At 51.1% G+C, this 17,745-nt stretch overlaps 2 protein-coding genes across 5 annotated transcripts in view; both read left to right on the top strand.

Moving 5' to 3' along the window:
• Nucleotides 1-4,664, top strand: part of PDPR (pyruvate dehydrogenase phosphatase regulatory subunit) — a 46,950-nt gene extending 42,286 nt beyond the window's left edge. For 2 of the 4 annotated variants that reach the window (XR_012913703.1, XR_012913700.1), the window contains one exon: nucleotides 3,309-4,561. The gene's annotated coding sequence lies outside the window, so the exon portion shown is untranslated. The other 2 variants (XR_012913701.1, XR_012913702.1) reach the window with 2 other exon arrangements.
• A 510-nt stretch (nucleotides 4,665-5,174) lies between these two features.
• Nucleotides 5,175-17,668, top strand: LOC105875436 (C-type lectin domain family 18 member A). The gene is made up of 12 exons (XM_012772469.3): nucleotides 5,175-5,820; nucleotides 6,311-6,402; nucleotides 8,260-8,487; nucleotides 12,783-12,880; nucleotides 13,243-13,364; nucleotides 13,515-13,622; nucleotides 14,200-14,292; nucleotides 14,646-14,752; nucleotides 15,399-15,528; nucleotides 15,770-15,866; nucleotides 16,678-16,769; nucleotides 17,287-17,668. Exons 1-12 carry the CDS (start codon nucleotides 5,697-5,699, stop codon nucleotides 17,322-17,324), a joined length of 1,329 nt encoding a protein of 442 aa, XP_012627923.2. The 5' UTR covers nucleotides 5,175-5,696; the 3' UTR covers nucleotides 17,325-17,668.
• Nucleotides 17,669-17,745: the final 77 nt, after the last annotated feature.

Below are 17,745 nucleotides of genomic sequence, written 5' to 3'. Positions count from 1 at the left end.
GGTGGTGCATGCCTGTAGTCCCAGCTACTCGGGAGGCTGAGGCAAGAGGATGGCTTGAGCCCAGGAGTCTGAGGTTGCTGTGAGCTAGGCTGACACCATGGCACTCACTCTAGCCTCGGCAACAAAGCAAGACTCTGTCTCAAAAAAAAAAAAAAAAAAAAATGAAGGTGAAATAAAAACATTCCCACATAAACAAAAATAGAGAATTTGATGCTAGCAGATCTACATTATAAAAAAACTAAAAGGGCCAAATGTGGTGGCTCACACCTGTAATCCCAAGTACTTTGGGAGGCTGAGGCATGAGGATCACTTAAGGCCAGGAGTTTGAGACCAGCCTGGGCAATATAGCAAGACCCTGTCTCTACAAAGAAATTCTAAAATTAGCCGGGGGTGGTAGCACATGCCTATAGTCCTAGCTACTCGAGAGGCTGAGGCAGGAGGATTACTTGAGCCTGGGAGTTTGAGGTTGCAATGAGCTATGGTGACACCACACCACTCTAGCTCAGGCAACAGAGCAAGACCCTATCTCAAAAAACAAACAAAAAAACGAAGACAATAACAAAAATAAAACACTACTTTTGCTGAGTGGAAGTCTTGAGAAAAGACATCCTTGCCTTGTTTCTGATCTTAGGGAGGAAAGCATTTAGTCTCACCATAAAGTATGATATTAGCTGTAGGGTTTTCATAGGGGCTGTATTCATTTGCTAGGACTGCCATACAAGGTGCCACACACTGGGTGGCTTAAACAACAGAAATGTATGTTCTTACAGTTCTAGAGGCTTAAATGCCAAGATCAAGGTGTCGACGGGGTTGGTTTCTTCTGAGGGCCTCTCTCGGCTTGTACTTGGCCATCTCCTCCCCTGTGTATTCACATGGTCTTCCTTCTGTGTCTGTGTCCTGATCTCTTCCTATAAGCACACCAGTCATGTTGGATTAGAGCCCACCCCAATGACTTCATTTAGCTTTAACTACCTCTTTAAACACCTTAACTCCAAAGACATTCTGAGGTGCTAGAGTCAGGACTTCAACATATCCATTGGTGGGGGTACAGTTCAACTCATAGCTGGGGCCCTTTGTTAGGCTGAGGAATTTCCTTCCTATTATTAATACTAGTTTGTTGAGAATTTTCACAGGAGTAGATTTGGGACTTTATCAAATGCTTTTTCTTTATCTTTAAGATGAGCATGTGGGTTTTGTCCTTTATGACTATTAATATAGTGCATTCCTTCTTTTAGTTAGTTATTTTGAGACAGGGTCTTGCTCTGTTGCCCGGGGTAGAGTGCAGCAGCATCGTCATAGCTCACTGCAGCTTCAAACTCCTGGGCTTAAGCGATCCTCCTACTTCAGCCTCCTAAAGTGCTGAGATTACTGGTGTGAGCCACTATGCCTGGCCTCACTGCATTCCTTTAGCTGATTTTCAGATGTTAAAGCAACCCTATGTTCCTAAAATAAATCCCACTCAGTGATGTTGTTTAATCCTTTTTATAAGTTGTTAGATTAGTTTTGTAATACTTTGTTGAAGATTTCTTTGTCTATATTTATGAGGCATATTATTCTAGAGTTTCCTGTGATGTCTTTGCCTGGTTTTGGTGTAAGGGTAACATTGACCTTGGAGAATGAGTTTGGAAATGTTCTTCCTTTTCTGCTTTCTGAAAAGGTTTGTACATGATTGGTATTTTTCCTTCCTTAAATATTTTGTAAAATTTGCCAGTGAAGTCATTTGTACTTAAGCTTTTCTTTGTGGAAAAGATTTTTTTTTTAGCATGAAGTTGTTCTTAATATTTCCTTATAAACTTTTTTTTTTTTTTTTTTTTTTTTTTTTTTTTTTTTTTTTTGAGACAGAGTCTCACTTTGTTGCCCAGGCTAGAGTGAGTGCTGTGGCGTCCTAGCTCACAGCAACCTCAAACTCCTGGGCTCGAGTGATCCTTCTGCCTCAGCCTCCCGGGTAGCTGGGACTACAGGCATGCGCCACCATGCCCGGCTAATTTTTTATATATATATCAGTTGGCCAATTAATTTCTTTCTATTTATAGTAGAGACGGGGTCTCGCTCTTGCTCAGGCTGGTTTTGAACTCCTGACCTTGAGCAATCCGCCCGCCTCGGCCTCCCAAGAGCTAGGATTACAGGCGTGAGCCACAGCGCCCGGCCTCCTTATAAACTTTTTGATTTCATCAGTTGTCATGATGTCCCCTTTTCCCCTCGTGATATGGATAATTTTATCTTTTCTCTCTTTTGTGGGTATTTATTAAAAGAATTTTTTAAATTGTACAGTTATGTTTACAGCAACTTTATTCATAACAAACAGAAGCTTAAAACAACCCAAATTCTCTTGCTAGGAGAATGAATAAACAACTGGATATACAATGAAATGCTACCAGCAATTTTAAACAAGTAAGAAACAACTTACTGATATAGACAACAATGTGGAGAATCTCACAGACACGATATGGAGGAAAAGATTCCAGACATTAAAGTGTGCATATTGTATGAGTCCATGTATATGAGAGTCAGAGGAAATAAAACTTAACCTATGCTGATGGAAGTTAGAGTAGAAGTTGCTTATTAGGGAATGAGAGTTGACCAGAAAAGGGCATGAAGGAAAGTTCTGGGGAGACAAAGATAGTCTGTATGCTGACTAGGGTGTTGGTTACACCCATGTGTACACTTGACAGGATTCATTGAATTATACATGTAAGGTATGTACAGTGAGTACATAAATATTACCTCAATTGTGTGTATATATATGTACGTATATATAGATATGTATGTGTAATCATGTGTCGCTTAACGATGGCTGTGTCCTGAGAATTGTGTCATTATGTGATTCTGTCATTGTGGAACATCATAGAGTGCACTTACACAAACCTAGATGGAATAGTGTACTACATCCCTAGGCTATGGAGTATAGTCCTGTATAGCATGTCCTGTATACTGTCCTGGATACAGTTGTAACACAATGGTAAATATTTGTGTATCTAAACATAGAAAAAGTACAGTAAATAGTTTGATAATTTGTGGCACCACTTAGTATTAATATATTGGGTCTGGTCTGTCATTAACTGAAACTTTGTTACGAGGTGCATGACTTTTTATATATAAAAAGAGGCAAAATGTTAGCAATGGATGAATCTAGGTAAAATGTATATGAATGATCATTGGACTATTCTTTCAACTTTTCTACAAGTTTGATGTTTTTCAAAAAGAAATTTTTTAGAAATTTAAAATGGACATGTAATTTTTTAAAAAAATGCAGCCACAGCTCTCCTGGAGTTGAACGTAAATCTTTTTTTTTTTTTTTTTTTTTTTAGATATGGGGTCTTGCTATGTTGCCTACTCTGCTCTTGAACTCCTGGGCTCAAGTGATCCTCCTGCCTCACTCACCCTCCTGAACAGCTAAGACTAGAGGTATGCGCCACCATGACTGGCTTGAATGTAAATCTTAAAGAGATTTTTTTTTTGGAGACCATCAACAGTATTTCATGGCTCTGAAGAAACGAGCTGCTTCAGAGACAGAATGGCTTGAATGCTGCGGCTCCGAGTGCAGACTGAGAGCAGAGGTGACAGCCATGCATGAGCTGGAGGGGGATGGATGGTTAGAGACTTACGTGATAAAACAAACATAGCAAACTGTGAATTGCAAAATCTGGGTGCTGGATACAAGCCACATGTAGCCTCACCCAGAGAAAGTGCCTTGCAAGAATGGGGCTGTTTGTTGCTAAAACCCAGCCCCACCCTTGAGCCGGCTCCAGCAGGAAGTCTGGATCCAGGAAGAAATATCACATAAACCGAGATGCAATGCCCTGGTTAGGGAGTCCAGCAGAGGTGGTCATCCCAGCCCTACGCCCCGCCATTGGATGCCGAGGCTCAGAGTGGAAGTCACTCCCAGGGTCACACAGAGCTATCAGGGAGAGCCTAGGCCCTCAAGTGTCTCATCTCCTGCTTTATCCACTCAGCTCCTTCTCTTCTGGCTTGTGACCCTGTGGTCACTCTGGACTCACCTTGCCATGAGCCACGGCCACCAGGGACCCTCAAAAGTTGCTCCACTCTGAGCCCCAAAATATATTTTCCTCCCACCTATCCCAAGTGCCTAGCATCATGCTATTATGGGACAACTACTCACATTTATCATCAAAACCCAGGGGTAGGAAGTGGGTATTTTATGACCCGGCACAGAGCAGAGCTGTGGCAACCGAACTCAGAAAGATCGAGATGTGAATGAATGTGCTGGGGTGTGAGGGCAGAGATCTTTGATTAGCTGGGGTCCACACTGAGCCCCAGTTTCCTCATCTACAGAATGGGTGTCCCATCTGCTACTACACAGCTGTTATGTCAATGAGATGAACTCGCACACGTGAACATGGTTTGTAAGCTCTGCAAGAAAAGGTAGCTGTTACTAAGCAGTGCTGGGACCTGGATGTGGTGAGTTTGAGGTTGCTGAATTATCCGTTTGAGGGAGGCCCTGGGTATGGTCAGGAGATCCACAGCCCCAGGCCAGCTTCCTGGTCCTTGTGGCTGGCCTCACCCCCCACCCCCAACACCCATGATGACATCCACAGCCCAATGGTGTCCCCCAGGAAAGTCAAGCCCACCTGCATCTCAGCCGAGTCTCCAAGGAGTCGACACCCAGCTCTGAGAGGTGCTGGCCCAGGGTCTGCAGTCACGCCAACTCCAGAGGACAGAAGCAGTTGGTTTGAGAGGTGGGCCTTTGGCACAGTTGAATAACCCTCCATCTGCCCTGAGAGGAATGCGGGCATTTGCCTGTGGCCTGCAGGACAGTCTTTTATTTTCTAAGAAATGAGGGCTGTGGTGCAGATCTGCTGCAGTTTATCCTGGTGGGATTATGTAGGTCACAGCCAGGCCTGCGCACCATGGCAATCTGCTGCCCTCCTGCTACACCGCCTGTCTGTCTGGAGACAGACTCCTTCCCAGCATGAGTGGAGTCAGCCGAGGGCATCACGTGCTCTGGTCCCCGCCTGCCTCACCCCTCCTGACGCCGTCACGTGGGGGAGGGTGGGGGGCACTACCCAGACAGACTGTCCTAAGGTACCCTTTCCCTCCTGCAGGAGCGGCCCCGGCCCATTCCCCCATGAGCCCACTGGCGGTACCTGTCCGGTGTGAGGTTACCTCTCGTCCATGTTTAATTCATGGCTGGGGGGTTGGGAGGAGCTTCCCAGGAAAGGGAAGAACTCCCCTGGGGTCTTGCCCAGGTCCTGCCCACCGAAGAGCACATAGCTGAGGCCCCAGCCTCCTCCCTGGGCCTGGGGCTGGGGAGTGGAAACCACCGATGGGCTCGGAGGACACCGTCCCAGCCAGGGCACAGCTATCGGTCACTAATCCCCAGCCCTGGAATGTCCGTGGGCCAATCAACAGGGTCTCTGGGGGCTCCCCAAGGGCGCTAATAATCCTGCAATGATTAGCAGGGGCCATGGGGTCAGTGCGCGCCGCTCCGCCTGCTGTTGGTGGGGCGGGCTGGGCTGGCTGAGGCTGGAGCAGGCGGGTAGCCCTGGGAGCTGTCTGTCCCTTTTTATGCCAGCGCCGACGGGAGGCTGTTTGGACACACCGATTACTTACTCACCAGCCTCCCTCTTTTGTCTACCAGCCCAGTCTGACTCCTCGATATTGTGAATAGCTCCGTCCAGCCTGGGAAGCGAGCTGGACGGCTGAGCCAGGCTGTGCCCGGAGCGCCCGACAGGCCCATGCTGTGGCTGGAGCCCTCCCCCGGGCTGGGGGGCCTCCTGCCTGTGCTCCTGGCTCTCCTTGGCATCGCCCGGGCGGAGGTGTGGATGCCCCACCCGCAGGAGCAGGCTCCAGTGCCCGGAGGTAAGGGACATTTGGGCGAAGCATTGTGAACTCTGCAGAGGGGGTGCTAGGTGACTTTTGGAGCCCTGGGCTATGCTGATGTGACTTAATGAGGGAACTGTGGTGGACTGGAGCCAGGGCTGGGGCTGGGGCTGGGGAGGAGGAAGGAGGAAGGGCTGGGCCCAGGGCTGGGGTCAAGGAGGAAAACTGACCAGAGCCTGCAGCTGGGCCCAGAAGCGCCTCAGTGGCCGAGCAGAGCCCCAGGCAAGGGCAGGCAAGAGCCCCAGGCAAGGTCAGCTGCCCTCCCCACGCCCCGCTGACGTCACCCCACTCTGAGGCCAGCTTCTGTCCCCAGGCTTCCTTCTCCATCCATGTGCCCCCTGCCCTCCCCACACCCACCACCCTCTTCTCCAGCTTAGGTCTTGTTTCCTAAGGGAGACTTGCACCCTCACCCGCCCTGGCTCGGGCCCAGGTCTCCTGCTCGCAGTCTGACCTTCTCTCTCCACCATAGCCTTGAGCAGGAAGGAGAGTTTCTTGCTACTCTCGCTGCACAACCGCCTGCGCAGCCGGGTTCACCCGCCCGCGGCCAACATGCGGAGAATGGTGAGTGCCCCAGCCGGCTCTGCTCTGCCAGGGGGCAGCTAGAGGGACAGGCCCCAGAGGAGGGCTCAGGCACAGCCAGTCACCTCGCCCACTGGAGAGACTGTGGCCCTGGGTCCTGGGACTCTGTGGCTTTTTCCCCCCAGGGGACCCTCAGTGCAGGAGGTCTGGCCCCTCCGCTCACACAGGCCTGAAGGGCAGGCCTTGGGCCTTCCCTGGCATCCTGTCGCCATGGAGACCAGGAGACATGGAAAGAGACAGTCCCCTCCTCCAGGGAAAAGGATTTTCCCCAGGAGTCCAGCAGGATGGGGGATAGGGGGTGGGGGTGGGGAGGGTGGACATCTTCCTGGGCTTATCCAGGCCACCAGGCGGGGCCTCTGCCAAGTGCCCTGCTCATTCACTGTTCATGTTTCGCAGCAGGAGCAGGTATGGGGAGGTGGCATTTCCCACCACCCCAAGTGGGGCTACGGGGTTAGCTGTGCTCAGGGGGCTCAGAGCTGCCGCCCCCATAGTCTGGGACCCAGCAGCCTCAACCCACGTTCACAGGCCAGGGAGCAGGGGCAGGCCCCAGCGGGGGCAGGCAAGGTTCCCCATGGCTGCCTCCCATGGACTCCTCCTAGGCTAGCAGTGACCTTGAGAGCTCTGGGGTCAGTTTCCCAGGAGGTGGGGGTGGGGAGGGCGGGGCTGTGGGGGAGATGTCACTTCTCCCCCTTTCCTGGCCCTGAATGGCTCTGCCACTCCTCAGGCCCAGCCCCTGGGCAGCCAGGGCTGTTCCCAGCTATGACACCCAGTGGGGGCTGCTCCTGCCTGGGACCTCACAGGTGCTGTGGCCAGGGGGCCGGCAGTTGGCACCCTTTTCAGGGCCTTTTGTTGAAGTCCTGGGAAACCACATTTCAGTAAAAGGTACAAGTGGAGCCTACCCCTCAGCCCTCCTCCCACCTGGGCCCTGGGTCCTGGGCTCCCCTGCGGACCTTTAGGGCCCATGGCGCCCTGCTTTGTACACACTGGAGACTGGTGTGAGGGCCCAGGAGTCCCCTGCTCCCGCTGCACCCTCATCAGAGGCAGAGTCACAGGGAACATCTGCGAGGCCAGGCCTGCTGGGGCAGCCCTGAGGGGCACCTTCCCCCTGAACCTGTTCAGTCCTCACAGCGTGCTATCCTGCATCGTCCCCATTTTACACATGAGGACGCTGAGTCTCTTGGAGATTAGGTAACCACTGGGGGTCGCATGGCTGGGCCAGGGGGTGGGGTAGGGGGGCAGTGAGGCCTGCTCCAGACAGCTCTCCAAAACCAGGAGTCCTCTCACACCATTTGGTTCCACACTGTACCCCGACTTACTCCAAGGCAGGGGGGGGCGGCACTGAGAAAACAGGCTAGAGAGGCACGGCCACCACAGGAGGGCAGCTTGGCCAGGTGGGAACCACTGAGCCTTTCTGACAATGGGCAGAACACAGAGCCAGCCGGGGAGGCTGGGGCACCACTTCCTGACAGGACCAGGGCACCGGAAGCTCATCCCCTTGCCTGTGCAGAGCCCCCAGGTGCCCACGCCAGGACTCGGAGAGAGGGAGGCTCCGTCCTGGAAGGAGCCGAGCTCTGGGTCCGGTGTCAGGCACCTGGGAGAGCTCCCGGTGTGTCCTGCCTGAACTTTCCTCCCCCCAGCTCAGTGAGGGAGACCAGCTCAGAGCGTCAGGTGTGCAAGCAGGACTCCTCATCCAGTGCTCGCTTCTCCACATGACCTGGCGGGCACCTCCTGGGTGCTTGTAGACAGTGGAGGAGTTGAATCACTGAGGCCTGGCCCAACAGTCCCCTCCTTTATTACCTAAAGGCCTCCCACTGACGCCTCTGTCTGTGCCACCCGCAGGACTGGAGCGAGAGCTTGGCCCGACTGGCTCAAGCCAGGGCAGCCCTCTGTGGCACCCCGGGCCCCAGCCCGGCATCTGCCCTCCATGTGGGCTGGAACGAGCAGCTGCAGCCAGCAGGCTTGGCATCCTTTGCCGAAGTGGTCAGCCTGTGGTTCGCAGAGGGGCAGCGGTATAGCCACGCCGCAGCCGAGTGTGCCCACAATGCCACCTGTGCCCGCTACACTCAGGTGAGTGTGTCGCAGGTGAGGCCAAGGGACAGGCTCCCAGGCCCCCGAGGCCAGCCGAGTCATCTCAGAAAAGGCTATGATTTGTCCTACATTTTGGGGATTCCTTTTCCTCCAATTTGTTTAATTTTACTTTTTTCCATCTTAAATATGAGTCATTTAAAACATAAATTTAGAAATGAACCTCTTCTTACCCACTGCCTAGATTTAGAAGATATTACTAAGCTAAAGCTCCACTTCCTCCCTTTCCTCTCTGTCCCTGCCCGGATGGAACCTTCCTGAAGTTCAGATCCATCACTTCCGAGCAGGTTTCTTTTTTTTTCTCTTTGTTCAACAAATATTTGTGAAGTGCTTTTTACGTACCTGGCACTCTTTCGGTGCTAAGTACAGCACTGAAAAGCAGAAGCCATATCCCAAGCAGGTTTTGATATATTTACTACATGTATAAGTGTTTTTGTATGTTTTCCACTTATGCAAATGAGTTGCGTTTTTAAATCTTACATGGATGTTCTCTCTCTGTGTCTCCTTTTGAAACTTTATCACTCCAGACCACATATAAGATTTACTTCCGATGATCCACATAGGCACAGGGGATTCATGTTGACTATTCCTGTTTCACTATGAATAAAATGCAATTCATTCATTCTGAAGGATATGGATGGGCATCTAGGTTATTTCTGCTTTTTTATTATTACAAATCATACCGCAGTATACAGACCCTGTTCAGGTCCTCTTGTATGTGTGTGTCCAGAGTTTCTCTAGGAGAGACTCAGAAAAGGACTGGCCTGTGACAGGGAACATACAACCATGTGTTGCCAGAGCAATTACAGCAGCTGTACAGATCAGCAAACCAGTTCCCACTTCCTGGCATCGTCGGGCTCCTTGATTTTTGTCAGAATCCAGGGTGTAAAAACCTCCCTCTGTTTTCAATTTCATTTCCCCATCACCTGTGAGACTGAGCACATTTCCCACCCTACTAATTACCTATCCCTTGCCCATTTTTATAACACAGTTTATCTTTTTCTTATTAATGTGTAGGCATCCTTTCAGTATACTTTTTGATTATCCCATGGTTTGTAAATACTTTTTCTAGCATACAACTTGTGTTTTCTCTTTATGTTATCTTTTATTGTGTAGAAAATTTTGATATTAATGTAATCTATTTTATCAGTCTTTTCCTTTATAGTGCATCCTTTTTGTTGTATCATATTGGAGGAATTCTTTTCTATCCTAATATCAGAAAGATATTTTTTTCTGTACTTTCTTCCAAGGTTTAAATGTTCTCTTACTGAGGTCATTTAGCCACCTGAAATGTTCGTGCATGCTGTGACATAGGACTTAATTTTATCTTTTTCCATATGAGCACCTTTTATTGGATCCTTCCCCAGCTGATTCATGATGCCACCAGAGTCATATGCTAAGTTCATATATGCACACAGGGCTGTTACTGAGCTCTGTGTTCTGTTCTGTTGGTCTTTTCATCTGTCCCTGCACAAACTGTGTTTAAATTATTACGGTGTTATAAAAAGCTTTGACATGATGACTCCCCATTCTCCATATTTGTTCAAAAATGTCTTGTCTAGTCATGGTTCTTGATTTTTTCCTACAAATTTAACAAATATCCCATATCAGGTTACAGGCATTTCCTTCTTCTTTTTATTGTTTTCTATTTTTATTTTTTGAGAGAGGGTCTTGCTCTGTTGCCTGGGCTAGAGTGCAGTGGTGTCATTGTAGCTCACTGCAACCTCCAACTCCTGGGCTCAAGTGATCCTCCCACGTTAGCCTTTTTAGTAGCTGGGACTACAGGCACATGCCACCATGCCCTGCCTTTGTTAAGCTTTTTTAAAATCATGACTGGGGGCTGGGTGCGGTGGGCGCAGTGGCTCATGCCTGCAATCCTAGCACTCTGGGAGGCCGAGGCAGGTGGATTGCTCAAGGTCGGGAGTTCAAAACCAGCCTGAGCAACAGCGAGACCCCGTCTCTACTATAAATAGAAAGAAATTAATTGGCCAACTGTATATATATATATATATATATATATATATATATATATATATATATATTAGCCAGGCATGGTGGTGCATGCCTGTAGGCCCAGCTACTCAGGAGGCTGAGGCAGGAGGATCGCTTGAGCCCAGGAGTTTGAGGTTGCTGTGAGCTAGGCTGATGGCACGGCACTCTAGCCTGGACAACAAAAGTGAGACTCTGTCCCCCCAAAAAATCATGACTGGGTCTGTGTTTGATGAAATGCTTTTTCTACATCTATTAAAATAATCTTACTTTTTAAAAATATCTGTTAAAGTGATGGCATACATGATCATTTCTGTGTGTGTGTTTTTATGTTGTGTTGTGTTTTGAATCCATTGCTGGAATTGGTGTGCTAAATATTATTGGTAATGAAATTGACTTTTAATTTTCTTTTCTCCTACTGGCCTTACCTGGGTTATAGAAACGCTGTACTGACCTCAGGAAGTGAGTTGGAATCTTTGCTTCGTTTTCTATTCTCTGGAACAATTTCTGTGTTATTTCCTATAACTCTCCTATAAAACTATTTCAGCCTTGTTCTGTTTTTTGTTTGTATATGTGCACATATGAATAGATTTTTAAGTACTGACTCAACTTTTGGAAATGGTTATAGATCATTTAAAGTTTTCTATTTCTTCTTGAGACAGTTTTTCCAAGTTCTGTTTTCTAGGGAATTGTCCATTTTATGTTTTCCAATTTATTGGTTTTAATTGCTCATTACTTAACAAGAGATTTAAACTGGAATTAAGCATAGATTTAAAAAGATATATTTATTCTATAGCTTTGTTCTTTTTAAATTTCCAATATTGTTTATTTTTACCTTCTCTCTTTTTTATTCTTTACCAATATTCACAAACTTTTGTCTATTTTATTAGTCTTTTCAACAAATCAGCTTTTTGCTTTTGTTCTCTGTTTTTTCTTTATTCTTAATTTTATTAATTTCTGCCCTTATTTTTTCTTCTACTTTATTTAATTTACTCCATTATTCTTTTTTATCTCCATGATGTGGTTTCTTATTCATTCATTTTAAATCTGTTTCTTTTTCCACTATGTGCATTTAAAGCTATGAATTTCCCTCTCAACTATTTTAGCTGCATCCCATAAGTTTTGGTGTTTAGTGTTTTAATTGTTATTCAGAGCTATTTCCTATTTCCAATCATGATATTGTTTTTTATTTTGAAGTGTATATTTATTTAAGTCTCCAAACTCCATTTTCATTTTTACTTACTTTTAAATTATTTACTTTAAATTTCATTACATTGAATTCATAGAATGTGGCCTGTAGGATGTTGATTCCTTGGTATTGTGAAGACTTGCTTTGTGGTCTAATACGGGGTCTTGCTTTGTGATTTGCAAAAGTTCTGTAGATTCTTAAAAAGAATGCAAACTCTGTAATTATTGGATATAGTTATATAACTGCATGCTCACCTCTCTCTCCCACAACCCAGTTTCATACTAATCTGGCTACCAAAGTGTTTGCTTATCTGTTCTTGTGTTGACCACTTGTGCTGTTTCCAAATTGTCACCGATTCTAAGACTTTAAAGATTTATATCTATTAGCTTTTGCTGCATGACATACCACCCCAAAATTTAGCAGCCTTCGATTTTGCAGGTCAGTCATTTGGGTTGGGCTCTGCTGGGAGGTTCTCTGGTCCTGGCTGGGCCCACTCATGCAGCTGCAGTCACCTAGTGGGTGGCTGGGAACTGGCTGTGTAGAATGGCCCCAAGTAGCTCATCTTGCCCTGTGAGTCTTTCAACCTCCAGCAGGCTATCCTGAGCTTGTTTGTATGGTGGCTGAGCATAGTTCTGTGAAACTGAATGGAAGTTGCAAGATCTTCTGACACCAGATTCAAAATCAGTCCAGTATCATTTCTGCTGCAATCTGTTGAAAAACACAGGTCCCAAGGCCAGCCAGATTCAAGGCGTGGGGAAAGACATACCTCCTCTTACTGCAAAGAGCTGCAAAGTCACGTAGCAAGAAAGGTTGTGGTCATTTTGCAATGACAAGGTCCTTGATGTCCAAGTCTCTCTCCACCCATCCACAATCTCCCCTCCCTTCAGGTCTGCTGGCCCTACCCTCTCCACTTAGAAACCCTTCCTAGGCTGTTCCCCACCCCCATCCTAGGCTGTAGCCCTGCCCAGGACAGCCGCAGCTCCTGAGGCCCCCAAGGAGGTGAGGGAGCTGTCTGCCTGCCTGGATTGTGGCAAAAGCTATGTCCCCCTCCCGAGATCTAGTCCACGATAGAGTTTCTAAGCCACTGTGTCTCCTGCAGCTCGTGTGGGCCACCTCGAGCCAGCTGGGCTGTGGGCGGCATCTGTGCTCCATGGGCCAGGCAGCCGTGGAAGCCTTTGTCTGTGCCTACTCCCCTGGGTAAGCCCCCATTATGGCAGCTGCCCTGCCACTCCTGCTGGGCCATCTGGGAGGTGAGGAGGGATGCTTTCACCCACAGTGACATGCTCACCCACACACCTGGAAGGCCTTTACCCATTGGTGGGAGGGAAGAAGCAGAAAGGGAGAGGGTGAAGATTCTGGCCATACAAATGTGCCTTACCAGAAGCCTGACCCTAGTGTCGGGGAATTTGCCCAGGACTAGTTTGGAGTCATCTTCAGTTTCCTAGGGAATCTCCCCATCTTATCCAGCTCCCTAACTCCCTAGCAGGGCCAGAGGAGCTGAGGGGCCCTGAGGGGCAGGCAGCCAGGCCCTTGCAGACCCTTGGCACTTGCTCTCACAGCGGCAACTGGGAGGTCAACGGGAAAACAATCGTCCCCTATAAGAAGGGCGCCTGGTGTTCTCTCTGCACAGCCAGCGTCTCGGGCTGCTTCAAAGCCTGGGACCACGCAGGGGGGCTCTGTGGTGAGTGCCCCACCCGCCTGCCCCGTCCTGGGGCAGCAGGCACATGAGGGCTTGGCGTGGTCATCCTGGGATGGGTGGCAGCTTCCTGAGGGGCTGTCCGGGAAGCCCTGGCCCTCAGCACCCAGGGAGGCTCCCCCCTCATCTGACCAGAGGTCCCCAGGAACCCGTGTCGCATGAGCTGCCGGAACCATGGACGTCTAAATGTCAGCACCTGCCACTGCCACTGTCCCCCGGGCTACACAGGCAGATACTGCCAAGGTGAGGGGCACTGGAGTTCCAGATCACGACTGCCGGGGGACCCAGTGCACAGGCAGGCAGCCCCCTAGCAGTGAGGAAAGAGGCAGAGACCGGGTGTGCACAAGCCTGCCCGTGTCCTGGGCTGTTACACTTTGAGGGAGTCTCCAGTCTGTTAGGAGCTGCTGACCATGTACGTGCTGAGTGTGCACCCTGCATTTATGGAGCGCCAACTGTCTGCTAGACCCTGAACTGTGCAGGGGATTCAAAGTAGAATCAGATTTGACCCGTTGGGGTCTGGGATGGTGGGAGGAGGATAGAATTAGGAACCAGAGGTGAATTCTTACCGCACTGCCCCCACCCCTCCGTGCTCTGTGACTATGAGCAGGTCACCTCCCAAACCCCAATTTGCCTCTGTCTACAATGGGGATCAAACCAAAGACACCAAGCGTGGCAGCAGTTGGAAGTCCTGATAGGTTCTGTCCCTGAGGGGTGTTCTTGCTGTGGTTGGCATTTCCAAATGTTCGAGGCCTGTGTGGGGCAGCGTGGTGTCCACATGGCTGGGGGCTGAGCGCTGTGCCCCCCTGCCCTGCCCTGGCAGTGCGGTGCAGCGTGCAGTGCGTGCACGGCCGGTTCCGGGAGGAGGAGTGCTCCTGCGTCTGCGACGTGGGCTATGGGGGAGCCCAGTGTGCCAGTGAGTGCCGCCCCAGGCCCCCTTCGTGGTGCCAACTCCCAGGAGCCCACTACGTATACATCTTCTCCCAACCCCTCAGTCAGTGATATCATATTGTCGCTCAAAGTCGACCGCAGTGTGGGGAATTACGCCACAAAAATTGGCAAATACTACAAACTGTGGATTTTTTGGGGTGGGTGGGAGTGAGAGAGAGTTCCTCGTTACACACTTACCGACACACCCCTGCCCCACCCACTCTCCAGTCTGGAGCAGGTAGCCAGAGGAAGGGACACTTTGGGTGCAGCTCCTTGGCAGGGTGGGGGAGGGTGACAATTCTGAGGTCTGCACACACTGACTCGGCACCCCCCGCCCAGCCAAGGTGCACTTTCCCTTCCACACCTGCGACCTGAGGATCGACGGAGACTGCTTCATGGTGTCTTCAGAGGCGGACACCTACTATGGAGCCAAGCTGAAATGCCAGGTGATGGCTGTCCCCTGTCTTCCCTGGAACGCCCAGGGGCTCAAGTGAGGGACTTATTGGAGGGACCCTGGACTGACAGCTGGTTCCTTTGACATCTCTGACCTCACACCCTTCATTAGCATAAAGCAGGAGTCCCAGACTCAGAGGCTCATGGAAGCTGGGAGGTCACTTAATGAGCTGAGGGACCCAGAGACAAGGTCCCACCCAACCTTTATCCAAGGGAGCTGACCTGACTCGGCTCCAGCTGTGGGTCACCATGAAGAAATTTGAGTTAAGCATGACCAGAACTTGGGATTTTTCAAGAGAACCAGAAATGCAGATTTTTGTTGACATCTCTCAGTGTACTAATACTGGCAGTCAGTTTGCGTGTAAGAGGCTGTGCAGGCGAAACAAAACCTTTCCCAGGGCAGGACCCTGCTGGGGTCTCCAGGGGCTGCCACTTGGGATCCTGTGCTCAGGGAGAGGAGAAACAGGCAGGGGAGTGGAAGGGGACCTTTATTCTTAGAGGCAGGAGGCTGTCAGGACCAGGCCAGCACACACATTTGGCATCCATAGTCATGGGGGGTGGGTGGCAGGAAGGGCAGGAGGGGCTGGCACGAGCTCTGGGGGCCCTGCCAGTCTGGCATGACCGGGGTGGGGGTTACAGAGAAAAGGTGGACTGCTGGCCCAGATCGAGAGCCAGAAAGTGCAGGACATCCTCGCCTTCTACCTGGGCCGTCTGGAGACCACCAATGAGGTGACCGACAGTGACTTCGAGACCAGGAACTTTTGGATTGGTGAGTGCCTGGCTGGTTGGGGGTGCTGCCAGTGCGGAGTCTTGATGCCTCTGTTGCTCCGAGAATCGTGGGCCATGGCAGCCCAGAGCAGGGACAGCAGATGGCAAGGGCCAGGCTGCCCACCCCTCCCCTGGGGAGAGGGCCGAGGGGGAAGACTCAGCAGGGGGTTGGTAATGCTGAGCAGGGGCTAGAAGGGGCCCAGGGGTCTCAGGTGGGGGTAACCTCGGCTCCCCCGGCCCAGGGCTCACCTACAAGACTGCCAAGGACTCCTTCCGCTGGACCACTGGGGAGCACCAGGCCTTTACGAGTTTTGCCTTCGGGCAGCCTGACAACCAGGGGTGAGTGTGGGGCGCCCTCCCCCCAGGATTCAGCCTCCGCTGAAGAGCCCCCCAGCCCGCCGCCTGGCTGGGCCCTCTGAGGCCTGGGCCTTGCCTGGTGCCCACGACCAGGGAAGTGTGGGCACAGCTGGGGCGGGCACAGTGCTGAGGTGAGGGAGATGCAAATCAGAAGGCCTATCACCTAAAGACAGGGTCCCCAGGAAGACTCCATCCATCTACCAGCCCCCACTGTCCCCTAGTGTGCCTCCAGCCTCCATGTCTCATCCCTTCACCCCACCCACCATCCCCCCATCCCCTAGCTCTGCCTGCATCAGCTCCCTGGCTCTGGCGTCCCATAGCTGTCCACCCACCCGCATCCTTTCCACACACAGCCATCAGCCACCCTGTGCCGAGGACCTTCTGATCATGTGGCCTTCAAAGCCCAGGAATGCCAGGGCGAGGGTGGAGGTGGTCAGGCCATGTGGCTGCCGAGGGGCTGCCAAGGCTCCAGCCCTCTCACTTGGCCCTCCTTGCCTGGCGACTGGAGGAAGTCCAGGCCTGGTTGGCTCCCAGGCACGCCTTCTCCTTGCTGGGAGGGAAGGACACTAGCCTGTTCCTGATGCCCAACACCCCCACTGGCTGCCGTGGTGGAGTGTACAGGGAGCGAGGCGGAACTGTTACCTAGGCAGCACTTGGGGGCAGGGATGGGGACTCAGGGCTGGTCTGGCTCCCAGCAGCCCCAGCTGTAGGTGGATGGGATAAAGAGTTTAAGCCTCTCCTGACTCCTGATGTCACTCCTCCACCCTGTGTACCTGACATCCTGGCCCAGCAGGTTCGGCAACTGTGTGGAGCTGCAGGCATCTGCCGCCTTCAACTGGAATGACCAGCGCTGTAAAACCCGGAACCGTTACATCTGCCAGTTTGGTGAGGGCCTTTCCATGACTCCCTTCTCTGATTCCTGTCCCCTGGGACTGCTAGCCCTTTGCAGGGTGCTAGGATATCTAGGTCACAGGTCTGGAGTCTGTTGGAGCACATAGGGCCACTGAGGATGCTCTACTGGGGGCCTTGTACCTGTGAGTCCCTGAGGCCCAGCCAGAAACGACAGGCCCAGCATCACACAGCATGTCCACACGGAGGCAGGATCGGAACCACAGCCTGGCAGATGATTTCTCTAATGACCCTCTTCTCCTACCATGAAAGCTGCTACAGGGCCTTGTCATGTTCTCTGTGATCCCTGATTCCCTGGAGCCCAGTGAACCATGCTGGAGGGCAGAGGTGGATCTGGCCCAGCACCAACTCCCAGCAGCCCCTGCTAGAAGGGTCTAGAGCTCCATATGGGACCATGGCCATGGGAACTTCCAGACCAAGTGCAGCCAGGTTGCCATATTCCAGGACTGCCTGAGCTGCCACCAATGCCCAATCCCTTCTGCTTCCTTTCCAGCTCAGGAGCACATTTCCCGGTGGGACCCAGGGCCCTGAGGCCTGGCCAGGCAGCTCCCCTGCCAGCCCCTGGGTGCACCTGCTCTGCTTGCCCAGCTGCCCACCTGTCTGGAACAAGGGCCAGGCTGGGACCACATGCCAGGAGTCCGAAGAGGCCTCAGACTTGCGTGATGCAGGAAGTTGGGCAGAGGGTGGCAGGAAGGCCAGCAAGGGATGGAGAGGGAGTGCTAGAAGAGCCCAGAGCCCCTTAGCCTACTTTTGATCGGGAAGATGGGCTTCGATTAGACGCCAAAGCAGAAGCCAGGGCCAGCGGTCAGAAGAGACAGCTCTCCCCCTTCCTGGCCAGATGCAGTCCACAAAGGAGTAAACTAAGTTATGAATAACCTGGACTTGTGAATGAAATGGTTGTTTCAAAGGGGAATTTAGGTGACTCAGGATGATCCTGGGAAGACCAGAGGGG

The sequence above is a fragment of the Microcebus murinus genome, chromosome 20 (assembly GCF_040939455.1).
Source record: "Microcebus murinus isolate Inina chromosome 20, M.murinus_Inina_mat1.0, whole genome shotgun sequence".
Taxonomy (NCBI): domain Eukaryota; kingdom Metazoa; phylum Chordata; class Mammalia; order Primates; family Cheirogaleidae; genus Microcebus; species Microcebus murinus.
Note: the sequence above shows the minus strand (reverse complement) of the source record. Positions and strands in the feature narration are given on the sequence as shown.

What these genes read in the sequence shown, in the direction of transcription:
- LOC105875436 (XM_012772469.3), top strand. Translation starts at nt 5,697, where the DNA reads ATGCTGTGGCTGGAGCCCTCCCCCGGGCTGGGGGGCCTCCTGCCTGTG. An exon ending in CCTGTGCCCGCTACACTCAG is followed by an intron (nt 8,488 to 12,782) that starts GTGAGTGTGTCG and finishes TGTCTCCTGCAG; the next exon opens with CTCGTGTGGGCCACCTCGAG. An exon ending in GTCTGTGCCTACTCCCCTGG is followed by an intron (nt 12,881 to 13,242) that starts GTAAGCCCCCAT and finishes TTGCTCTCACAG; the next exon opens with CGGCAACTGGGAGGTCAACG.